At 33.2% G+C, this 27,764-nt stretch overlaps 1 protein-coding gene across 1 annotated transcript; it reads left to right on the top strand.

Annotated features, from left to right (window-relative positions):
* Positions 1–6,054: 6,054 nt before the first annotated feature.
* On the top strand, positions 6,055–26,859 carry LOC140447365 (DNA repair nuclease APEX1-like). Its single transcript, XM_072539972.1, has 4 exons — positions 6,055–6,249; positions 8,865–9,099; positions 13,631–13,940; positions 21,103–26,859. The coding sequence occupies exons 1-4, from the start codon at positions 6,205–6,207 to the stop codon at positions 21,218–21,220; spliced, it is 708 nt and encodes a 235-aa protein (XP_072396073.1). The 5' UTR covers positions 6,055–6,204; the 3' UTR covers positions 21,221–26,859.
* The last annotated feature ends 905 nt before the right edge of the window (positions 26,860–27,764 follow it).

The following is a 27,764-nucleotide window of genomic DNA, read 5'->3' as shown; positions in this document are numbered from 1 at the left end:
ACACTGGACCGTCTTTTATAAGTTCGTACTCAGTGGATCGTGGCACTTGTGTCAAAAAAACCGTCTTTTTGATCGCTTCTGATTTAACCATCGTCGAAAGAAGACCTAAGAAAAAATATGTAATTTTACTTTTTAAGGGATTTTGCTCGGAATTCTGAGTTTTTTATGAATTCATTAATCGGTAAATATGATTAACCTTCCTAATACAGGGTGGGGCAAATTCTCGCCAGAGGTCTAACGTTTTTGTTAATATCTGTAATTAAGTTTAATCAATCGCTTTGACGGTTTAGGACATTGGGAGTTGAATTATTAAGAGCACAAAGAAGTAGTAAAACCCAAAATACCGCGAACAGAAAATTAAATATTCTCGTCGGATTTCACGGAAATGTATGTGGGACGAGAATTCGCCCCACGTGGTATCGAGTGTTTTCACGTTCTAAAAATTTGATTTTATCAGTTTAGACGAAAGTTTTGGAAAATGATTACTAGTGACTGTACTAATTAGTTGCCATGATGTGCAGTCGTATTCTTTACATATTAGCAGTTGATTGTAATGTGTTTATCTTTGAAATTCCATTCTTGCTATTACACAGTGGGAACTTCGAAGCATCACTTTCTAGTTGGGATTGTCTCTCTTAAGAATTTGCAAAGTGCAATTAGCCCTAAGTACGTCTGATATCTGATAACTGCTAAAATTACCTGTTTATTTGGTGAGTTTCTGAATGTGACTGTCTTCTGTCTTTGATTTTTAATTTGTTGAATTGGTACCAAAGTATACAGACAATAGAGAGTTAAAAAAATTGTAAGATTAATGAGATACACCTGGTACTGGTAGTTTTAAAATTCACCCGGCTTTAGGAAGGTTAACTAAAAAGTATTTTTAACTAGTACTTACCGTTGTAAACGTTAAGCACAATTTGCTTTGCATTGTGCGTGAGATGAATATAACCAGAACGTTTTTCAGGTTCAGCCTCGTCTTCACTTCCTGAAATAGTGGCAGGAATGTACAAAACATCGTCACTAATCATTTCTATATCACTCATATTTATAGTTATTACACTGACTTCTGTTCTAAATGAACGACAAAAGAAAAATGAAGTTCTTTTCAAATATACTTTCTGCTCACAGAAGCCCATTTAGTGATAATTTGGTATTAAGTAAACATTATCCTTTTACATGAATAAAATTCCAATAAATTTTCTAATCTCTCATAAACACTGGCTTTACGTACCTAGAAATTTGTAATTCTGAATTCCAAGTACAACACTGATTAAATTTAAATAGGTACACAAAATTATGCTTAAAATTTTATTTACCAATCGTTAACAACTCAAAATAATTGAAATACGTACCTGGCTACATCTACTTTGTATCATTTAGTAAAGTACCTTTAAACTTTGGATAGCATTTAAAATTGAACCTGATGTAACGAAAGACTAAGGGCGACTATTCGTTACAGCATTAAGGGAGTAGTCATTTTGTGCTTGATATCGGCCCATTCTCTTAATCTGAGGAATTCCGTCCGAATTATCTTGCAACGAATAGTACTTTGTTTTCTAGATAGAGGAACCGTAATGCAGTTTTATTTTTTAATAAATTTTTTAGTTTGAATGTAACTTTAATTTATTATTATTTAAAATTTATTTGTTTCCTTAAAACTAATTGTAATGTTAATAAAAAAAAGGCTTTTCGAAATTTTTGCAACTGCTAATAATAATAATAATATATTTGACTGTACTATATACCACTTCCATATGTACGATGACGATCATTCACTTTAGTCTCAAATCAAATGGCGACATTTTTAAAACGGTTAGTATAAGATCCACTACCTCTTAATATTCATCACTAGCGTCTCCGTCTGCAGGAGACATTATCTGCCACATTACTGTTAACTTATAAAAGTTGTGCGACGAAATTTCAACATACCTAATTGGAATTTTCTTTACCTACGTGGCACATAGCAAAATGAAACCGACGTATCATATATCTAGAGCTGTAGAGACAGACATTTCAACGAGAAAATGAATGTGATGGGTCCCAGACAATTGCCTAAAAACAGTTTCCCGAAAAACAATTTCCCTGAATAGATAATTGCCCGAATAGACAATTAGCAGATAAACAATTGCCCGAAAAGAGATTTGACCGAAAAATATATTTAAATAGTTATTACTTCATATGTATTTCCTATATACTAATACGGTAGCTTACGCGCTATTTAAATAGTTACTACTGCTTAGATTGTGTTCGACCTAGCTATCTCGTTAATTAATTTATTATTATAACATATATTTTGTATTCCATGTTCACTTCACACTTTACAGAGGCTTAGGACTGGCAGCGTACCGCTGGCGTGTTTAGAACTTGGAATAAACATCCAATTTGTCATTTTTTTGAGATTTTTAATTTTTTTGATTTTTTTTACAGTTTATTTTATTTCTTTTTAATATTTTTTAAATTTATTATTTTTAAAAATTTTTTCCCTCCACAAATGCCTCCACTACGTCTGCAGTAGGAACGAATGCTAAGGCCGCCAATAATCGGAGCTTTAAAGCAAAATCTAAATCAGTTTCATATTTTCTTTTTAAACCGTCTGACTGGATTCTTCTAAAGAGACATTGAGTGAAATGGAAAAAGCATCCATGATGTCTTGGAAAAACAATCTCTCTTCTATGAAGTGGTAAAGCCGGAGCGGCTTGCTGATTACTTCGTACATGCTTTATTGTTCTTTTAATGCTGCTCACTTTTGGAAGCGTGGCAGCTGTAGCTTGTCTAAGCTGAACATATGCAATGGATATTATATGATGTGGCCCATCTTGGGTTTGTGTAGCGTTTTCACGTATTCCATTGAAAAATTTTGTTTTTTCCACTCGCCTTACATCCGCTATATGGTTGTGTGCCCCACTTCTTTTTACTGCTGCATCTTGTAAGGTTATAACACGAGCTTTACACTTGAATGTCTTGTAGTAATCACATTTTCAATAAATGTTTTGCTTTTCTTTATCTTTCTGGTAAAGATAACCGTCGATCAATAATTTACTCTTACCCTTTTCACTAAGCACACACTCCAAAGCCATTTTGCATCGTGACCGTAGCTCAGAGTTGTGACAATAACGCAATAGAAAACTTTCGTATGTAAACGGAACACGGCTTTCTTTATTTTTTAATATCAGGCGTCTCGTCTAACCGACAAGACGAATCCCCAAGCTGAGGGCTGAGTCTCAATAGATCGCAGCGTGGAAACTGCTCTGCCAGGTACAACACCCTGCCAGGTACGTAAGTCGTCTACAGACAATTCCAAGTTCAAACATCGAAAAGATTATAATACCCATGTTCGTCCGTGTAAAGATCTGGTCTACTGGCAAGGATCGATCCCACCGTAAATCGATAATCTCAACGGAAATAAGGGCTCGTGCGAGAATCGTAGTCAACTACGATTGCCTAGTAAAGTCACATTGTTTTGAGCCTTTCGACTCTCTTCTTCTTCATGTACTATGTCCTTTCAGAACGTTGGTTACCATCATAGCTATCTTAATTTTATTCACTGCCACCCTAAATAGCATGCTTGTGTCAACACCATACCAATCTCGAAGTTCTTCAACCATGAGGTTCTTCTTCGTAATGGACTGCGTTTGCCTGCTATTTTTCCTTGCATGATATTTTGTAGCTACCTATATTTTCGACTCTCGGAACTTCAAGAGATATCGTTGCCACCTTTAACTAGAAAGGATACGGCCTTAGAGGCGTTGAGGCATAATCCCACGGATGGTAGCTTCGCACCATTACCCGCTCGAGTAAGTGCGTAAACCAAATGTCCGAACATGCGGTTCGTCTCATACTGAGCAGGATTACTATCGCAACGACGAGTCATCAGTAGCGTAAAACTAACCTGTCTCACGACGGTATAAACCCAGCTCACGTTCCCTGTCTATAGGTGAACAATCCAACGCTTGGCGAATTCTGCTTCGCAATGATAGTGTTATGATAAATATTATGACGCATAGAACTGTAAACATATTATTTTTAATTCTATTCTATTCTAGTAATTTCGCCGCTCAGCTGAAAAACCTGTTTGCCAACCTGACTTTTCGAGAGGGTCGCCGTTTGAATTCGAAGGGATTCTCGATTAACTGTATTTTATCTTTAAGGAGGAAATTTTGTTGAAAACAGTTAGTTCTAGTTCTAGTTTTGAATATCGAGTTTAAATTGTAAGCCGGAAATAAATATTGCGAAATAAATTAGTGAATATCGTAATAAAGACTTTAATAAACTTGTAAGTATTATAAATGTAGAACCTTTGATAATAAATAAAGACAATAAATTAGATTAATAAAAATATTACAATAGGAAGAGCCGACATCGAAGGATCAAAAAGCGACTTCGCTATGAACGCTTGGCCGCCACAAGCCAGTTATCCCTGTGGTAACTTTTCTGACACCTCTTGCTGAAAACTCTTCGATAGACCGTGCTTTCGCAGTCCCTATGCATACTGAACATTAGGATCAAGCCAGCTTTTGCCCTTTTGCTCTACGCAAGGTTTCTGTCCTCGCTGAGCTGGTCTTAGGATACCTGCGTTATTCTTTGACAGATGTACCGCCCCAGTCAAACTCCCCGCCTGGCAGTGTCCTCGAATCAGGCTGGAGGTAAGTTGACGCTCGAAACGAAGCACACGAACCCTAGCCAGGTATCCGAAAGGCGAGCCTTATCGGAACCACGAAACCGACGAACGGCACAACGCAACGAAACGTCACTCCGTGCCCTTGGCTCAAGAATACCGTGACAGTCGCCGCCTCGTGAGCGAACAACGCACTCGTTTCGCTTTACCGAGTAAGTAAAGAAACGATGAAGTATAAGGTATTTAAATGAAATGTAGTTGTTTTGGTTAGCATTAAGACTAAATGCACATATTGTAATCTCTGATAATGGGGTGTACTTATACTTATAAAGACTTTAAGAGTGGGATTTCCCAACTTCAAGTGATCAGGTAAAATATAATTTATTTTAAGATATTATTATCAAAAAGAACAGGAAACAAATAATAGAATATTTAGAAAGCTCGATATCAGTTTAATCACTTTGTTAAAGAAAATATTAAAATGCAATTATCAAGGGATTATTGAACATAACATAAATCATTTAAAAATCTGTGGCAAAAGGACTAGTTTCCATGCCAAACACACTATCATCATCATCATCATCATCAAGGGATTATTGCCCTCAATTCTTGCGGGGAATAGCACATAATTTATCGTATTAGTATATAGGAAATACATATAAAGATCAAATATATTATAATAATAAATTAATTAACGAGATAGCTAGATCGAACACAATCTAAGCAGTAATAACTATTTAAATAGCACGTAAGTTACCGTATTAGTTTATAGGAAATACATGTAAGGCAATAACTATTTAAATATAGTTTTCGGTAAATTCTCTTTTCGGGCAATTGTTTTTCTGCCAATTGTCTATTCGGGCAATTGTCCATTCGTGTTTCGGAGAATTTACATTCGGGAAATTGCTTTCTGGGATTTTGTCTTCCGGAAAACTGATTTCGGGCAATTGTCCTAGATCCGAGCTTGAGATAGAAACACGTGGAAAATAAAAGTATGAATGATTTAATATGTATGAAGAGTGAAATAGAAAAGAATGAAAAAAAAAATAGAGAAAACAGACCAAAACTTGTAAAAAAACACAAAAATCCGTACAGATTAAATCACAAATTTTGTTGAATGCGTACAGATCGTATAGTTCTCTTGTAATTCTGCAAATATCTTAGTATTTTCCACATAATGACGTTCAACATAACAAGGACGATCGATCCGGCCGGAACATTATCTCGTCCAACTGCTTTGCCCTTCTTTATTTATTGAAGTCCTTGAGCAACTTCATAGTTTGTTAATACATTAACATTTGCTTTACAATATATCACGATTGATAGAAGACTGAGAAGAACTATATGAATCTCTGCATATATGCCCTTATTGTTGTTCTAAAATTAATATTTATTAATTCCACAATTTTTTACACTTTCTTACAGAACCGCCGGTGAAAAAGACTAAAGTCCTTTTAAACAAGACTGCCACAAATTGGGAGTCGATAGATTTTGCTTGTACCAAGAAAAATAAGTATGATGTTTCCTACAACTTAATTGTAAGTACTTGGAATATTGGAGGCGTCAAAAGCTGGGTAAGCAAGGGCTGCATGGAGTATCTCAACCATGAAAGTCCGGACATATTTTGTGTACAGGTAAGTTTGTGTATTCCAAGAAGCAATGCAAATACATAAATTATAAAATAAGTTTGATATATTTCTTGTTTAAAACGAAAATAAATCTAGCAATATTTTTTTTATTATTTACAAACTCGCATCAGCCTGTAAGGCTATTAGCGATAAAAGAAAAAGTATTCACAATAATTGAATAGCGTAACAATTAAATTTTGTGTAAATAGTTTATTGCTTTTAGATATTGGATAATCACTTTGGCACCGCACTTTAAGAATAGTTCTCTCAAATTCCTGAGAAATACGATTGATGGAACTATCAGACCATGGTTGAAATATTGGTTTTATCTCAAGTAATTTTGCCTGTTTTTTGTGCCATCTGCTATTCCATATGTTAATCATTTTGCTGTGGAAATATGATTTGAGATCTGTCGCTGGAGTTTTTGGATAGAACTCAATAGTTGTGTCCTCTAAGGCTTCTCGTGCATATTTATCTGCCAGATCGTTTTCCGTGATTCCATGAGATTGCACCCACAGGAAAGCAATGTTTCTGTGATTTAGGTTGTGCAATTCTTGTCTAATGAGTTTGGCCACAGGACGGGAAGAATAGATTTTTCAGATGATTTCTAGAGAACTTAGTGAGTCAGTAATTATTAAGAAGTTAGTTTTAGGACATTTTGTAACGTGACATATGGCTTTATATATTGCAAAGAGTTTTCCTGTTAAAATAGTATTAGTCTCCAGTAGTTTATATTTCTTTATTTCATCCTTTGTTACAAAGGCAGATGCTACACAACGTTCTGTTCTAGATCCATCTGTGAATAACTGTTTGAAGGAAGAAAATTGAGAAATTGAGGTTTGATATTTAGAATTAATTAGATGACGATTGCTTTCTTTCTTATTTTCTGACAATAGATTCAAATTTATGTAAGGAGAAGATATTAGTTAAGGAGGGGAAGTGTGGCAGCCGTAGCTCAGTGGCTTAACAAGCTGGAGGGCCCGGGTTCGTATCCCGGCACCGACAAAATTTTCAATATCTAATTTAACTGAGCTGCCACCATGCTTCGGAGGGCACGTAAAGCCGTCGGTCCCGGCTACGAAAGTAGTCGTTAAGTCATGTTAGGGGCGCTTGCGAGACCTGAAAACCCTAACACTAGACCTGAGCTAGAAGGTTACACGAACTTTACTTAGGAGGGGAAGTTGGCATCTTGCTAGGATAGATTTCGGGGACTTTAAGGTTTAATTCATTTATGATTCGTCTGCATCTTTCATAAAAGGGAATGTGGGTTTTTGCGTGCTGGATATTCGAGCAGCGAATGGTTTGGTGATATTTTAAAGAATACAGTTTCGATGCATATGAGAGCATTAATTCCTGTCTTCTTAAATCTAATGGTAGTTCACCGAGTTCGGCCTGAAGACGTAACATAGGGGTTGTTCTAAATTCACCGCTTATTATTCTAAGAGCGTTATTTTGAATGGTGTTTACAACTTTTAAAGTTGTTGTTGAATCAGACGAGTAAGCGTGGCATCCATAATCGATCTTGGAGCGGATCAGATTTTTATATGAGTAGAGTTCTACCGCCCACTCCCCAGTTCGTACCAGAAATACAATTCAAGAGGTTTAGTCTTTTTTGACATATAGCTGATATATATTTGATGTGGTCCTTCCAGGTTAGAGGTTGATCAAATATTAAACCTAGATATTTAATTGTATTTACATATGCAAGTGTATGACCCCCAAGTTTTAAAGTAGGTATTTCTTTTATCTGTTTTGGTCTCTTTGAGAATATGATGCTGCGAGTTTTAGTTTGTTATATTGTTTAATAGATGTTTGGAAACTTCTATGTTTCCTTCTTCATGAAAAGAAAGTTATGTTTCTATATTTAAAAATGGTCAGAGAGACAACATTGAAAATTATCGTAGCATTTCTATACAATCTGCAATCCCTATGCTCTTCGACTGTCTTATAGTAAAGCAACTTTCTTGATTATGTAAAGGCTTAATATCTCAATCACAACATGGTTTTCATAGCAAAAAATCCACTGCAACACACTTGGTTTGCTATCAATCTGATATATTATCTCAAATGGAAGACCGTAAACAGGTAGATGCAATATACACAGATTTTTCTAAAGCATTTGATCGTGTAGATCACCAAATAATTTTGGGCAAATTAATTAATGTAAGTTTTTATGTCAGGTTTGTTGAATGGATTAAAAACTCTACATCTGGTAGAAGTCAAAGAGTCAAGATAGGTTGTCATCTGTCTGACAGTATCTCAGTAATATCTTGAGTTCCTCAAGGAAGCCACACTTCTTTTTATTATCTTCGTTAACGATATCACTTCCTGTTTCCTAAATAGCAAATGTCTAATGTTGGCGGATGACTGGACAGTTTTGGAAAGTTATAGATAGCTTAAAAGATATCTTAATTACTATTTAAATGGGAATAAGCCACAATTAAAGGTTAAAGTAAGTTTATTGACGTTTCAATTTCCATTTCGTAAATTGTTCTCAAAATACAAACATTTGTATTATACATGGTTTTAACCACTTAATAACTTTCCTAAGGAAAAAACATACTGCAGCGATGAAGTTTAAAAGTAGCGACGCGAGTACAAACTCATTCTTTCTATTTCAGGAAACAAAATGCAATGAATCTAAGCTACCCGAAGAGATAAAGAATTTAAAGCTTTACAAACAGTATTGGTGTTCTAGCAAGAAAGAGGGTTATGCTGGAGTAGGAATATTTAGCGTGAGAGAACCCAAAAGCGTTACCTACGGTATCGAAGATGACGAGCAAGACGAAGATGGTAGATGTATCACTGCCGAGTATGAGAAGTTTTACTTGGTTAACGTGTATGTTCCTAATGCAGGTAAGGTTGTGAGATTGTGACGTTTATTTTAGCTTTTATTTAGTCTTTTAACACTTAATTTATCTACAGTCTTTTTCCACTAACATTAAAGATACAATTACCCCAACTAATTTTAGACTAACCCCTGCAATTTAATTTATCTCTGTATATAGGCGCTTCAGTGGTTCGTTTTAATTATCTTTTAATTATCTCGAAATCGGTACGTAGACCCCTCGTGACATCGGGCCTTTGGAATCCCGCGCCTTCAATGAACACTTGTTTTGACGAGTATCTACTATAGTCCAAATTCAATAGGATTGTCAGGGTATCGCTTTAAAATGATAGACTCAGGAGGGGCACGAAACGAGAGACGAGTGTAGTTCAATGGTGGCGTATACATTTTTAAAATAAGGGAAATCATTGTGAGGATTAATTCGAAAGGAACCTTTTACATTAGACTTCTTTAAACGTACTGATATTGGAATAATAATCTTATGTACCTATTGATATTTTTAAAATAAAATTTATATTCAAATATAGACACCAACTGCTTTACAGAAAATAAACAGAGAAACATTGAGAAACAAATTTGCCATAATAATAATAAAGTTATTAGGTAAGTACTTCCAATAATATAACCTCGTAGGAGAAGGAAATGACAAAACAACAACAGCAACAAAAAACAAATTCACTAGAACTAAGTATATTAGTTATTATTAAAAATAAATCTTTTTATGCTGATTCACTTTACCAGATGTTAATTAAACATCACTACTGTCTTCTCCTGGAGTAATAATAATGGGCTCGATAATAACATCAACACGCGTGTCTGCGTCCCACATTTTATCTTATACTTTCTGTGCATGTTTAATGCATGACTGCCAGTTGGAAGCGGTTATATTTTGTATGGTTTGTTCTAATAATAATTTGACATCTTTTAATTTAAAGGGTATGTTTTTTTACGCTTCCTCATTTTTTATATGTGCCATATCATCAGTTTGATAGGATTTAATTCACAATGATACGGTGGAATCCTTAACACGGTGATGCCATGCTCACGTGCCATTTCGTCTACTGCAAATCTGATGTAGGAAGTCTTATGTTTCCGCACTACATTAAGTAATTGAACTTTTTTTCATGTATTCATCAAAATCTATATTTTTGCTTTTTTGTCAATCTACTATATCTGCCTTTCGAGAAACCTGAATCACTTCCTATGTGCATAATATTGAGGCGTCTTTCTTTGCCCGAAGGTGCTTTTAAGCCGGTTGAAAGTCCCTCATGAAAAGCCTGTCATGAACTTTTAATATTTAAGTCTTGCCATACTTAGGATTTCGTATGACCCTCATTTTACCACGTCTCGTCCAGATAATAAATTTTACGTCCCAAGACATCTAAAATCACGAATTTTTTGTAAATATTGTCTCCGCCATATCACTAGTTCGTCTCTCTCTCGATTAACAAACTTTTCCGACTTCTGTTTACATACCGAAAATCCATTTCACATAATGTTCTTTGTACTATCCGCATGGATATTTTATTTAAAGTATCATCTGCGTCTGCATTAATTTCTCGTTGAATAGCATTTAACGTGGGCATTTCGTTCCTAAGATAAAATCCATGAACTTTTCTTCGGATTATACTTTTCGTAGTATCGTCCTATATAATTTTTGTACGTCCTTTATGAATAGGTTTTTGAAGTGGTTAATTATCTTGAATTATTTGAAAAACCGTACGAGTCGCAATGTCCGACGTCCTCTATAAACATATCTTGATTTCTTCTACGTAATCCCTCATAAACCGATTTGATCATTTGTTTTTCTTTCACAGATAACCACCTCCTTTTATCCGGTTTATCAACAGATGTACTGCATGTTGGTTTTGCTGCCATATTACCCGACTGTGCGCTCATGTAATAATTCTGACTACCTGATTTTAATATTTATTTTCACTATTTGCCGTCGAGTTTTAACAATGTTGCCGTATTGCAATAAGAATATTATTTTCGAAAAAGATAACAATGTCCGCCTGTCCCTTTCTTGATATTCAGGTACACCTCAACGACACTGATAAGCTGCACGCGGTACTAAATAATAAATTTCGCAACAAAGCGAGTATTCTTTATCCAGTTCGGACTTATATCAGATGTAACCGGCAAAAACGATAATTGAGACGTAAATTTATGTGCTAATAAATAAATAAATATATAGCCGCTTACTATCAAGTGTTTAGGAACTACAAAATGTCTGCCCTGACAATCCTATTGAATTTGGAGTATAGACAGTCGTAGGTGTCATTGAACGCTGTCATAGGCAAGGGGCTGGCGTAACAATCTTTTATAAAATTATCTTCCTTCTGTCTAATTTTTGAGCATTTCCAAATTTTGCATCCATAACGTTCTTCTACAAAACTATTATGTATTGCTTTTTTAATTCTTTTTATAGTCGGTATGGCATAACTCCCGGTTCTTTCCCTTTTTTAATTTTAGTGAAAGTAGTGCCACTTAAGTCAATTTAAACTGTAAACTAATGATCCGATTGGGCTCAAATTTTGATAACTGAGGTTTGAATGTTGCTACTTTCTAGTTACTTCATGTGGCATTTGTGGTACTCATAAGGGTACTATATTCCGAAAATTTTTAGTATTTGTGTTTGCTGTTGCATTATAACAAACCTTTATGTAAACTAGGAAGTATACAGCACCTGCTCATATTATTACACCCATTTAGCAAATTCGGGTTTTCTTTTTTTCATAATCAATTATTAAACCTTATGAATCTTATACCAATAAATCAATACAATACTAATATTTTCTTAAGCTTCCCTTGGCTTTAAGAAGTTCAGCTATTCTCCTAGGTATGCTATTTATTCATCTTGCTGTCATATGTTTTAAATGGTCACTATGGTTTCAATGAAAAATGATTTTCTCTATCAAGTAAACTTTGTTCGTCATTACTTCCTCGGCCAATTTCCTTTTTAAGCACTCCCAGATATTTTCGATGAGGTTTATGTCTGGTAAGTTGCCGGGTAATAGAGGAATTTCTTACCGTATTAAAAACTTTTAGCCTGATGGTAAGGTGCTCCATCCTACATAAAGACCTTGTGACCATTACCATCCATTCGTTCATTTGTGGAACCAATCTTGTCTTCAAGACTGTTGTATACTGGCCCTGTCGAATGGTTCCTTATACCACACTGAAGTGTCCGATTACTTTGCTACTCATTACAGACCAGATCAGAGGTCCGACCGACTGAGGTGATATATTTAATTGTTTTTATTACACATCCCTTCTCAAATTTTTATCCTGAACTTCTTCAGACAAATTGGGCCTTATCATTTATAATTTGAAATGTTGCTCCATAACTAAAACAAACGTGCAAATATGATTAAAAATTATAAAGTATGATAACAAAATGATTTGTATTAACTTAATGTTTTGCCAATCATCAATAGCATCCAGTCTTTATGCAAATTTGCCCAAGCTAAGCGGTGACAGCTTCTAATGTATTCATTATATCTCTATGGGTGGCTCTTCTGTGTTTTATAGCCAATTTATTTCAAATTCGTTGCCCTCTGGGGATTACCGAAAGCTTTCTGTCACATCGACTCTTCTGGACGTATCTCTGTAAGTTTTTGACAACCTTCGAACTGACGATTGAGATACGCCACTGTTTCTTGCTATTTTCCTTTGACTATATATCAGGTATCTCCTCTAACCGACAAGACGAATCCTCAAGCTGTGGGCTGAGTATCAATAGATCACAGCGTTGAAACTGCTCTACCAGGTACAGTACCCAGCCAGGTATGTAAGTCGTTTACAGAAATTCCAAGTTCCAACATCGAAAAGATTATAATACCCATGTTCGTCCGTCTAAAGATTTGATCTACTGGCAAGGATCGATCCCACCCTAAACCGATAATATTAACGGAAATAAGGGCTTGTGCGACAATCGTAGAGAACAGCGTTTTCATAGTAAAATCACATTATTTTGAGCCTTACCATAGAATAATATCATCACTGAACTTCGCAAAATTGACAAAAGTTGAACACAAATCACTAATTTAAGTAATACATTGTTGGAAAAAGTCGAGTTACTGCACACTTTTAGCACATTATATTCTAATTTGTCGAGTTTCACAAACCAATTAAATATTTCCCTCATTTTAAACTTAATTATGTAACTTAGTTATTCCCTAATTGTTATGCAACCCGTTCAGCAGCTCTGTATCACTGATACTTTTAAGGCGCTTGAAATTAAAAAAAACTGAAATTTATAGGGTCTGTATAGGTCTTGAGCAGTAACTATATAGATCTACTACTAAATATCTTTTATTAGCAATTGTTGTCCTTCTTAAAGTCGATTATTATATCCGAACGACTGCAGTACTCGATCCAGTACCCATCCGTTAAAGATAACATTTTTTAAGTAAAAATTCCCATCCTGGCCATCGTGTTCAAACTCACGACTCCAGAGTTTTTAACTCAGTAAGTTGACGCTCTTCCACTGTGTCCTTGAGACGTATTTATTATATTTGTTTTAACGTTTTTTAGGAAGAAAATTGGTTACACTTGACAAAAGACTGAGGTGGAACGATTCCTTTAAAAAATATATCTTGAAACTTGACGAGAAGAAGCCAGTTATAATTTGCGGAGACATGAATGTCTCTCATCAAGAAATAGATTTAGCGAGACCTAAAAACAACACGAAAAACGCTGGATTTACTCCCCAAGAAAGGGATGGTATGACGGACTTCCTGAAGGCAGGATTTATTGACTTATATAGATATATTTACCCAGAAGAGAAAGATGTTTATTCCTTCTGGACCTACATGGCGAATGCTAGATCGAAGAATATTGGATGGTAAGTTGTTCATTAAACTAAATGTACATTTTGTTAACCATTCGAAAATACATAGTTAAATTCAAATAGAGACCAAATAAATTCTAAGAAACGGGGCGTAAAACAAATGATATTATTTAAATCAAATAATAACAACTATTTGCAGAAAGAACTGGCTACTTTTACCTGGAAATATTTAAATTTTAATAATAAATGCATATACAGGGTGAGTCATGAGGAACTTTACATACTTCTACCATATGTAGAGTCCCTCAGGGAGCATATCATGTTGCCACTAAAAAATGTCAACTCCTCTTCTTTATTAATTAACAGGGTGATTTGTGTAATTGATCATTTATTTCATTTTACTGTAGTGTTTATACGGCTCATTTGATTTTTTTAATTTTTGCATGATACAGTACATTACTATCAAGCATTCGACTGGTATTAGCTAAACTAAAAAATTCCAGGACTGGCTTTGGAAAAATTAATTTAGGAATTCGTATTAAATAATACACCCTGTATATATTTTTTTTAAAATGCAATAAGTGATTTTCAAACTACATAAATAGCCAATGAAAACGACATATGCGACAATGTTGTCGCACTTTTATTAAATTTTTAGTGAACGATCAAATCTTACCAAAAATAGAACAACCATAATGAAGTATCAAATTATAAGGTAATTAATTTAAACAAATGTTATAAATTTCAAACATTTTAATTGAAATGATAAACTGAGTCACTGCACAACAAAAAACAGTAACTACTAACAATAACGAAGAACAATTTAAAAAAAAACTAAAAATATGTACATAGTTATGATAAACCCATAAATTAGAACTGGAAAAGATACAACAATGGTAACAAAATAAAAATAATTCAAAATAGATTTTCGAAATGGAACCCTGCAGCCTGTACACATTTTTGTTGCCGAATTGTTAATTGACGTATTGAATTACGGATACTCTGGGGATCGTTTCTAATAGTATTACAACAATGTATAATTCTATCAATTAATTGTTGTCGGTTATTAATATTCACTGCGTAAACTAGTTGCTTCAATCGTCCCCAAATATGGTAATCAACGGGATTGAAATCAGGGGATCTTGAAGGTCACGAAATAGGACCTGCACGTCCTATCCACCTGTTGCCATAAACATTATTGAGATGTTGTCTCACTGCCAGTAAAAAGTATGGGGGTGCCCCATCATGCTGAAAATACATCCCTCGGATAGCAACGTTCGCGTTGGCAAGCAAATTCGGCAAAATATTTTGTAGAAAGTTCAAATAGACCTGCCCTGTTAAAGGACCATCAAAAAAGTGAGGACCTACTAATTGGTTATTTATGATACCAATCCACACGTTAACCGAAAACCTTAACTGAGAACGACGTTCTCGAATAGCATGGGGATTTTCTTCTGCCCACACATGTGAATTTCGTGAATTATTTATCCCGTCTCTGGTAAATTGGGCTTCATCTGTAAATAGTGTCCTGTATAGCGTTGGTCGATTATTGTTAATCCATCTACAAAATTCCAACCTATCGATCTCATCTCCAGCATGTAGTCGCTGAACCATTTGAATGTGATATGGGTATAGATTATTTTTTTGTAAGACTCTACTTACTTTTGATTGAGTAACATTGAGTTCTCGACTTACTTGTCTAGTGCTTATTGTAGGGTTCATAGTAACGGCGTCCATAATGTCATCTTCCTGCGCTTCATCTATATGTCGCTTTGTTGTTCCACTAGGAAAAGTGCCATTTTCTCGCAAATAATTAAAAACTGACCCAAATGTTGGATGACTGGGAGTTCGACGATTAGGAAATCTCCTGCGATATTCTCTACTAGCAGCCCTACCATTCCCATTACAGAATCCATAAACAAATATTATGTCTGCATATTCTGTGGTCGAAAACTGATGTGGCATTTTGAACGAAAGTAACAAAAGCTCTACCAAAACTAACACAATGTACTTAACGTAGATATGACAGAAGAAATATGTATTCTTGTACACATAAATAACAATTGATAATGACAATAATGACAATGGGTATAAAATATCAAGAAACGTCAAACGGTCAACGCCAACCTTCATTTTAAACTTTTTTAGATTTATTTTTATTTAGTACAGTTGATGCAATGTATTATTATTTGACATAAAATTTTAATCATTTACAATCAACAAAAACTAACACATACAAGAGGTTTGACTTTTTAATCAATTTAATTTATTATTTATCGAAAATAATGCCCCAATACGATCTACGAGTAAAAATTTAAAATTGAAAAACAATTGATTCTATCGTAGAGATAATACAAAGTGACAGTAAAGATGGTAATCTTCTACGTATTAGATTATGTTGTAGGAACTCATTTTAATTAAAATGTTTGAAATTTATAACATTTGTTTAAATTAATACCTTATAATTTGATACTTCATTATGGTTGTTCTATTTTTGGTAAGATTTGATCGTTCACTAAAAATTTAATAAAAGTGCGACAACATTGTCGCATATGTCGTTTTCATTGGCTATTTATGTAGTTTGAAAATCACTTATTGCATTTTAAAAAAAAATTATACAGGGTGTAATATTTAATACGAATCCCTAAATTAATTTTTCCAAAGCCAGTCCTGGAATTTTTTAGTTTAGCTAATACCAGTCGAATGCTTGATAGTAGTGTACTGTATCATGCAAAAATTTAAAAAATCAAATGATCCGTATAAACACTACAGTAAAATTAAATAATTGGTCAATTACACAAATCACCCTGTTAATTAATAAAGAAGAGGAGTTGACATTTTTTAGTGGCCACATGATATGCTCCCTGAGGGACTCTACATATGGTAGAAGTATGTAAAGTTCCTCATGACTCACCCTGTATTTATATACTCGTAAATATATGATATTAATTATAAATTAATACTCCAAATGTGTTTTTTTAATTTAAAATATGAAACGACTTATTTTTATAAGAAGTTTTTACGCTCTCTGAATAAATGGTTATAAAATAAATTTTGAAACGAATCTTTTAGTACTTTACAAGAAGAATTAATAATTATTATTATATATTTATATAGATAATATACAATAATCAATATAAAAACAATCAATGAGAATTTGGCAAATTTACTTTACACAACTTCTAAACAAAAACGAAGAAGAAAGGGGAACAATCCAGGAAATTGAAGATGATCATATAGCAATAGAAACACCTACGAGGGAAGAAATAGAAAATATAAATAAATAGGAATAACAGAAATATCGGCGGAAATGATAAAGGCAGGAGGAAAAAGACTACACATACATGTACAGCCTGATAAAAAGTATATGGGAAACAGAAAGAATGGAGATTGCCAGAAGTCGTGTACAAAATATTGACAAACATCATAAGAAAAAAGCTGAATCAATACACGGAAAAGATATTGGGCGAATATCAGGCAGGATTCAGAAGTAATAGGTCGACGACAGACCAAATATTTGCGTTAAAAGAAATCCAGACTACGTGCTACGAACATAGCAGTATACGCCCTGTTCGTCGACTTCAAACAGGCCTACGATACGGTAAAGCGGCAATAGATGTACGCACTAATGAAAGAAATGGGCCTACCAAGTAAAATCGTCAGGATGGTAAAGATGACTATGGATAACTCCACAAACGAAATAGCATGGAAGGCACATAAATCAAATAATTTTGAAACAAAGGAAGGATTAAGACAGGGAGACCCACTATCAACGACTCTTTTTAATGTAATACTGGAAGGAATAATTAGAAAAAGTAAAATAAACACACAGGAAACGATTTTTAAAAATGGCTATCAATGTATAGCATTCGCAGATGATCTAACACTATTAACAACAAGTAAGGAAGAGCTAAAAAATTAATGAGCAATATAATAAAAGAAGAAAAAATTTTTGGTCTTCTCATAAATAAAGAAAAGACAAAATACATGATAATGGGAGAAACAGATAAAGAAAAAGAAGACAATTTCACATTGGAGGTAGAAGGAGAAAATTCATGCGCGTTTAAAAGAGTTTCAGAATTTACTTACCTGGGTGTAAAAGTAGATGAAAAGGGACATGGGGAAGGGGAGATAAAAGCAAGAATAGCAAACAAAAAGTATGGAACATTGCGTCCATTAATGAAATCCAAATATGTCTCAAGAAAAACAAAAATAAGAATCTACAAAACAGTTATCAGACCTACAGCTACATATGCATGTGAAACATGGGTGCTTAAAAAATCAGAAATAGACCTTTTAGAAAGATGGAAGAGGAAAATACAACGAGCAATATATGAAGGCGTGAAAATAGATGGACAATGGAGAAGAAGAAATAATAAGGAACTTGAAGAACTATATAATGAACCAAAAATAACGACGGCAATCAAAGCACAGATAATCCGATACTTAGGACACATCAAAAGAATTGGAAAGGCGAGAATGCCAAAAATGGTTCTATTACGTAAACCAATACAAAAAAGAAGAATAGGAAGACCAACAAGGAGATGGAAGGACAGCGTATATGAAGACTTAAAAAAAAGTAATATTGTAAACTGGAAAGAAAAACCTTTGGACAGAAAACAATGGAAGTGGTGAAGAAATGTATGGAAAGACTATAAGGAATATTAAGTGTAGTATTAAGTGTTTTATATAAACAAATGTAATGTACATATTATAGTAGTATAGGAATAAGCATTATATATAATATGTAATAGTATTTGTGAGACTGATCCACTCAAGAAATAGGATCTAGAAAGCATTCGCGGTTTAACCCACGCTGGTGTATAGCCATTATATATATATATATATATATATATATATATATATATATATATATATATATATATAAATACGTTCAAATTTCATAAACGACATTACTTTTATATAAGGTTGGTACTGGGTCTTTGATTTTTGAAAATAGTTGTTTGCTGTTCATGGTATTATATTTAGCTATACTAATATTAGGAACATTTTTGAATATGGATATGACAGAATGAGTTAGACCATTAACTCAAAAATGTTCCTAATATTAGTATAGCTAAATATAATACCATGAACAGCAAACAACTATTTTCAAAAATCAAAGACCCAGTACCAACCTTATATAAAAGTAATGTCGTTTATGAAATACCGTGTTTAGGATGTCAAAATAGCTATATTGGTCAAACATCACAATGGCTAAAACAACGCATCACACAACATAAAAGTGATTGCCGCTTGAGAAAAAATACTTGCGCAGTGGTTGAACACTATGAAAACACTGGTCATATGCTAGACTATAACAAAGCTCACATTTTGGCACAGACTGATAACTACAAAAGTAGATTATTTCTTGAAATGTATTACATTAATAAAAATAAAAACACTTTAAATTATAAAACGGACACTGGACAGTTAAGTAACATATATTGTAACATATTGAACAAAATTTATAAATATTAAAAATAACCAACATTCATCTTAATAACAACTAACCTTAATAATTCATCAAATAAATATTATTCTTCTAACTTTTCTTTTATTGTTATTTTTATTTTTACATTTGAAATAATTTTAATTTTTTATCGTATAGCTGTAACGAACGTGCTTAAGACAATTTAATCTTGACATTCAATATTTCAAATACTTCAATGTCAGTTTTTATTTGCAAAATCTTTTAAATTCTGTAAGTGTTTTAAAATGTATTTGTACGCCATTTTTTGTAATGTTCAAATTGTTTTTAGTTTACTCCTGAGGAAGCTTTTAAATAAATAGCGAAATATTGAGTAATTTAGAAAAAAGAAAGATTTTTATTATAGACCACTATACCCGATAATTTGAACGTATTTATAAATTATTTTTTGGTCGAAATAATCACTTCTAATATATATATATATATATATATATATATATATATATATATATATATATATATATATATATATATGTCGTAGGCAAGTATGAAATGCAGGCATTCTCGCAAAGGCCTAGTCATTTTCGTAATGACTTGGCAGTTTGTATAACGTTTTCATTTTTACGAAATGACTTCAACCTTTTAGGCATTTGCGAAACTACCGGAAACGATAATTTCATGATATCATGGGTAATAATTCTATTTTGAAACAGTGTTGAAAGTTAGGCACAGATCATATAATATAAAAAAGGGAAGAGAAAATTAATTAAATTATTATTATATACTTGTATTTTTGTATAATTATTTTGCATTTTTATTGTTTTAGTCCTCTTTACGAAAATCACCCAAAGCATTGTTTCGATAGTTTTTAAAAGGTGCCAAATATTCTCTAGAATCAAGGACATTTGCACTGACTTTAAATTTTTATTCACCAAAAGAATATGATTTTGGAAGAGCTTTTAATAATTCTTTTAGGAAAGGAAAAAATTTCTTATATTATATGATCTGTGCCTAAATTGCAACACTGTTTCAAAATAGAATTACCGTTTCCGGTAGTTTCGCAAATGCCTAAAAAGTTGAAGTCATTTCGTAAAAATGAAAACGTTATACAAACTGCCAAGTCATTACGAAAATGACTAGGCTTTTGCGAGAATGCCTGCATTTCATACTTGCCTACGACATATATATATATATATATATAATATTATTTGTAAGAAAAAATTAAATCTTTCAGCTCTAGGCCTTCAAGGCCTGTTGAGCTTAATAAATAAATAAATATACAATAATCGATAAAATTTAAATATTTCGTACGAAATAATAGTATTTTGAAATTCCATTTAAATAAAAAAAAAATGAGCTCTAACAGACGGTATTTTATGAGAACTATCACTTTAACGGGTTATATCTTTTACACCTCGGCATATGCAATCACAAAGTTTATAACCCGTTCAATTTTCAGCTCTTAATGTTAATAAACGATTGAAATATGATTTTAAGAAAAACATTGTCATCTTGGTTACTGTTGGTCATATAAGGTTCTCTTTTTTAAGATTGTGTTTTCTCACCGTCTTTTCAGTGAGCCTACTTATAAGCGAATGTTTATAAGCTATTACTTTGCTCTCCGGGATAAACAAATTGAATAACAACGCCATTTGACAAAGAAAATGATATATTTTTTAAAACTTTTCTGTCTTTCAATTTGAATTTAACCTTACCAATTATTGTCATACCACATACTACAGAAACGATGTATTGATCTAATAACATTTTTTTTGTATTTTGCAGGAGATTAGACTACTTTTTAGTTTCCGAAAAACTAATGAAGGGGGTCTGTGATGTTAAATATAGAACAAAGGTATTAGGGTCCGATCATTGTCCCGTAACACTTTTCATCAATGCATAAATTCACGCCGAGCCATATTGCTAGCTAGATGCCCTTCAAAAGGTCATTTTTAAAGTGTTACGTGTACAGTAAAAGGTCTTTATTTGCGGTAGATACGTTCTATAAATGTAAAACTAATGTAGTAGAACATATTGTTACATTGTTCTATACGTTCAGAGATGAAGTGAAGCACAACTTGGTTTAAAAAACTTTATTTAACTCAAACTTAATTACAAATATCACAATTACTAATTACATTAATAATTATCGCTTAAAAGAATTCACTTCAGAGCCAGCCCCTGTTGGCTTATATAATAAGATAAATTCTCTCGAAATAGCTGGCGGAGGGACGGTCGAATCATCGCAAAATCCGGAATTCTTGAAGGTCATCTTTTTATCGGAGTTTTGCGACGGAGAGGCTTCTGGAATTTCTCTAACGTACAGGGCCGCAACCAGGGGTATGTGACTCACAACAATATGTTCATATTTTTCTCGACTATACTAATCGCTAGACATAAGTGTATTTTGTCAGACTGGACAAATGTCTAGTATTTCTTACCCTTCTTTTAGTAAGTAGAGAAATTATAATACATTAATTTTAACCCTGTATGGTATTTGAAAGTTTTGTCTAATATACTGTGTCTACTTTTCTTGGAGTCGGAGTAAAAACTTGAGTTTCATCAAATTAAAAATTAAATGCCGAAAATCTGCATTACCAATTATGCGTTTTAGCTGTTCTGGACGGAGAGATACAAACAGGACCACATAACTAAAGGAACGACTTTTTTTAAGTTTGAACGATAACCAGGGATTAGGATTTTCCCGTTTTGCTATTTTTTAAAAGTTCCTCCAAAAATCGTGATATATATTTAGCTGTAAAGGTATTTTGTCATCGCCTTTTGACAGTCACATAGCAATCTCGGAAGAAGAAACAGAAATAGGGAGAATGTGGACTGAGGCTCCACGGCAATCAGATCACTAGATTTCATAATGGAAGACTTATACAAGGATAACCGGATCATGTATACTCTCTCTCCCTTATTATGAGCTATGAAAATCTGAATCCTCCTCGAAGATTCTGCCATAATGCCCTTTGTTTCTATTTTTTCTTCCGAGATTTCTATTTGATTTCATCCAATTTGACGTAATTATATCACACCAACGTCTTCCCGTAGATGTCACCTCTTGTGGTTGTCATTTTAATATTTTTTGTACATTTTGCACATTTTCTTCGTCTTTAAACACGTTCAAACCAGTAGAGTCTTTATCTGCCTATCGGTATCTTCTCGTTTTGTTTGATTTTGTATCTAATGACAAATAGGCCATATTCTCCTTCTTGGATTTGTTTTATCCTTGTTTATTTCAGAATGTTTTTTTCTAGAAGTCTTAGTTTATCTTCATCTATCTTCTTTTTACACATTAGTTAAAGGGCAATACGGTATGACATAATTTCTCATATAAAATACCGTAAGGAATCGCTAAGGTTCATTCTGGTCATTTTTGGCTCTTTGTGGTTGGGGTAGAATAGTCGGATCGTGATATTTGTCACGTATTATGTCAAATGTCACGTTTTACGTCAAATGCCACATTTTATGTCAAATGTCACGATCCGACTATTGTACACCCGCCACAAAAGAGCCAAAAATCACCAGAATGGACTTTAGCGATTTCTCATGGGATTTGTTGCCCTTTTACTCACAGTTTTTATAGTTACAGTGCCCAATAACAACGATGGAATTAAATGGAATAATATGGTAACATTCACACAATTGCCATTGAATATGGAACGGTCGTTAATTGGAAACAGCTCGGCAGTATCGCACGAAAACCAAGAAGTATACTAATTGATACAACAGCTTTCAAATACTTCCATAATCCTGTTTAAAATCGTTTTCTAAAATGGCGCCTGTTCGTCATTTTGAATGATTACGCTACTAATACATCAGAAACACAGCATTAGTCCTGTTAGCCTCATATATTTTGATTTGGTATTGGCACATTACCGAAAAATAAATAAATATTTTAGAAATACAATAAATGTGTACTGTTAATGTTAAATTGGCGAGTAAGAAATTTTCGACGACGAATACATGAGCGGCTACCTATTTATACTCAGCTAATATTAAGACTGGAGCAACGGAAGCCTAAATAAAGATCTTTTACTGTGTACATGATATAAAACGGCTGCTTTTATCCTGTTGCTAAATAATGTAATCTCTGATTAACACAAGAATATCAACTTAAAAAGTAGTACCAATACATGGCACTTAAAAGTCTATTGGCTAAGTATTATATTGTTTTGCTCTATAGTTGTAATATATTTAGTGTTTGAATGGGCGAACGAACCCATATTCTTTATTTCTGTGAAGTATTCGAATAGCAACAGGAAAGTAAACAGTTGTTCTGTCTAGATCGGAAACTAAAATCCATTCCATTCAATTTGCTCATCCCAAGTGACAGGTACAGTAGTGATTTTGTTTTTTATTTTATAAATGTTGTCATTAGTTGAGAGTGGTTACCGACCAAAGTTAAATATTTATAGTGGGTAGCCCATGAAGATCCGGATCTTTATACTCGCCTGCATTGGAATCATTCGTCTGTCATCATAATTTTAAAATAACTGTCTGTAGGCGAACAATTTTTACACCTAAAACTTTTATGTTTTTAATATTCTTGTACTATTTTGTTGCTTTTATTATATATATAATTTTTCATGGTTAATTGTTAAGATTGACATTAATATTTTAAGCTTAATAATACATATAACCTAATCTAACGCAAGCTAACATAACCTAACATTTACATAACCTAAGCAATCTATTAACCTGCCGAGAGTTGGTTCATTCAACGAAAATCATTTACCTTTATGAACTTTTCTAATAAAAACAATAAGACAAAAGGTATATTTCATGTGTCCGTGAAAATAAAACATTTTTAACACTATTAGATTTGGCAAGTGACAAAGATGACGAATATTTATATTTATGTGGCCATAAGGTTATTTTTGACATCCACAAGGAGTTGCTATACAACCGAGCATGAGTGTCGAAACTAGATTTTAATTATTTGTGTGAAAACAAAAAGAAAAATAGGGAATGAGTACTTATTTGTATCTAAAAAGACTGATTATTTATTGCAATGTACTTATAGTGATCTTTGTGATATCAAAGTATAGTAGGTGTTCGCTTTATAAGCCAATGTTCCTAAGTTCAAGTTGTGTAAAGATTTGAGTGTTGCAGTTAAAATTTCTATGAAAATCTGCAACTTCAGTTATGCTCAAAAGATAAATTCACTGCCATCAGGCCTACCAATGCACAAAAATCACGAAAATTGATTGAAAAGCTTATACATAACACTATACTTATTTACAGTGCTTATTTTTTCCTGTACTTACACTTTTCTGAATATTACAAACTAATTCTACTTTGAATTTTGTTAGACAAGGTAGTATAATACTTTTAACATCATCTTGATGTGATATTAAATATCAACTTTTTTAATTTTATCAACTGTATGGCAATAGAGCCAATTTTTTCAATCCCCAAATTTTCCAGTAATTCTATCTTTCCCATCACAGTCCTTTGTTTTTTTTCTATATACTAGTCTTTTCAAAAATTTGCGTTATTCACTACTCTTCTTCATGTGAGGCTCCATTATAATATCTGATATATTTGGTACGAGCGTGCTGCCAGAGTATGTGTTGCTTTACTTAATATTCCACCTCTTTTTAATGTCTTCATTGAGATATTCTTTGCAAATCATGAATTCTTTTACCTATATTCTTTGCACTTTATCATCTTTTTCGATATTTCATTTCTTTATTCCGCTTTTTTGTATTTAAACTAGTGGTAGGGACCCGTAGTTGGTCTAATAAAATAATCAACATCTTTGTTTAACGCTTAGGCTTTCACAAAAATTATTTTTCCTGATCCCTCTTTATTAGATGTGTCGATATTTGACAGATATATAAGCAATAATAAATATCGTCTGAATATATATAATAATATTCTTTATTTTAATTCAGTTCAATTCCTACCCGTGTATTTGATATGTAGGATAAGAATTAAACGATGATTTTTTAATAAAAAAAGTGTTCTTACGAATAATTTAAGAAAAATCATGTGACAATCTAAAAAGTTACACAAAATACCCTAAAATAAGGACTGTGTAAACAATCTTACTATACACTTCCATTTAAAATGAATATATAACTAATTGTCATGTTCGGTCAATTTTATTATTAATACTCTATACTCAGTGCCAGATTTTACGGGTTACAATGGTATTATATGTATTTTTATCAATGGTATTATATGTATAACCTCGTTTCTTTTATAAAATTGTCCTACTTCTGAATGCTTGCTTAGCCCTTTATGTTGTGCACATCGTAAATCGTCGACGTATTTTGTCGAACTCGATAATTCTTTTAGTCCACCTGTTATCGTTAATTCATTGTTATTTGCACGTCATATTGTACTCCGGTTCTTTTTGGAATTTCTGTATTTGGAGTCCAACATTGCAAACTGTGTGATTAATAATTTATTAACTTTTTATCGGGATTAGGATTTCTGCACCGTAAGAGCAGACGGGGAGGACACATCGATTGAAACGTTTCCGTTTAGGAGATATGGGAAGCTCTGGTTACCAAAGGTGGCCCATGTCAGTCTTATTATTTTGTAGGATTCGCATGTGTCCTCTATTTGAGTTCCACCCAAGCTGAGAACCAAGTGTTTTTGAGAAATTTTTCTTTCGGCCTTCTTATTGTGAGGATTCACATAATATTTTTTATAATTTTTTGACATTATGAACACCGCCTGCGATTGGGACTATGTCATCGGCGAATCTCAGATTTGTTAGCACTTCTCCATTGATATTAATGCTCAAGTCATTCTAATTTGTCTATATTTGCATATATTTTCCAGTTTTGTGATAAAGAAATTGTGGGGAGATAGTGTTTCCTTGTCGTACATCTCTTCCAATTAAAAATTTTCTTAATATCTTCATGTAATCATATCAATGTAATTTCAAAAATTCGAATTTATCTTTGACAACGAACTATGTAGAGTCTCATATTCGGAATGTAAATGAAATGCTTATCCAAAAATACAAATCTTTAGATTACTTGCAAATTTGTGCCTATTAAATATGCAACCAGTAATACAGTGCAGCAACCACTTACTGCTAATTTTAACTTTTACTTGTAATAGCTAAAAAATACTGCCTTGAAATGAACATACTGCACAATAAAATTGTATCGCGAAGGTATTATTGTGCAATATATTGACGACAATATTGGTTGTCAAAAGAGTGCGTCACAAGACGTATTTGCCGCTCATTTATAACTGCCCTTTAGAATAAGACTGTTGTTATTTTTCCAGCTAAATGATTATATGCCAATCACCTATTGTTAATGCCTATTATGATTTTTTTCTTATGAGTTTTAGTGATATTGAAATGTAAAACTTCACTTGGGGTAGCGAATATTCTGTACTTTGATGTTTAACTAGTTGTTAAGGATTTTTTATCAAGTGATGTTCATATTTGTTGTATTTTGTAGTTCGAAATCTCCTGAATATTATCTTTTAGATCTGATGGTTGAAGAGTATTGTTCATATATTAACTTTTTTTTGCAAAAAAACTTAAATATATTTTTAGTAGAGCTAAAACAGTCTTTAATTTATAGTTACCACAAATTTAGAAACCGATTGATAGATATGCCGACGATACAGTAGTTTTTGCAGATAGCTTGCATGGTTAACAATAATGTCGTACATATCAGATATAAGTGATAGATAATATGGACTAAAATCAAATGGTAGCCAGTAGGCGCGAAACATTAAATACACGACTTTTGGTTAACCAACAGCCAATTGACAGGGTAAATAGCTACACATATCTTGGTACCAACATTAACAGCCAATGGCACCATTCTACTGAAATAAAACAGCGCATAGGGAAAGCAAGATCAGCGTTCGTAAATACGAAGTCTCTTTTCAGAAGTCGCGATGTACCACTTGGTACCAAAATCTCTATCATAAGATGCTATGTGTTTTCTACCTTATTATACGAAGAGAGGTTTGGACACTTTCCGAAGCTTCTTTAGAAAAGCTGGAGACCTTAGCAAAACTCTGGAAGCAAAGCTGAAAGCGATTTAAAAACCAAAGCGCCGCTACCCACGTTTTTGTTAATCTAAACCATGCTGAAAATAGACATATGAAATAGAGTATCTTTTAAACAATACAATTAAAATTGAAGCGTCAATTGAAATGGAACTCCAAAAAAGTCCATATACTACAATGCTCCTCATGCTAGCATTATGGATATACCAAGGCGTATTGTCATCTAAGACCACGATGTATAAAATGCACTGGTGATCATGTCACGAAAAATCTACTGATGGTAAGTGTGTTCTTTGCAAGGGATCTCATCCGACATACTAAAGGTTGCGTTTATAAGGAGTTGTATAACAAAAACTTTCTTGTACTTAGACCTAAGCAAACTCCGGTAGCCACTTGTAGTATTCTTGCACAATATGGAAAGCCTCGCATCAGCTTTCCCCAAATCA

The sequence above is a fragment of the Diabrotica undecimpunctata genome, chromosome 8 (assembly GCF_040954645.1).
Source record: "Diabrotica undecimpunctata isolate CICGRU chromosome 8, icDiaUnde3, whole genome shotgun sequence".
NCBI classification, from domain to species: Eukaryota; Metazoa; Arthropoda; class Insecta; order Coleoptera; family Chrysomelidae; genus Diabrotica; species Diabrotica undecimpunctata.
Note: the sequence above shows the minus strand (reverse complement) of the source record. Positions and strands in the feature narration are given on the sequence as shown.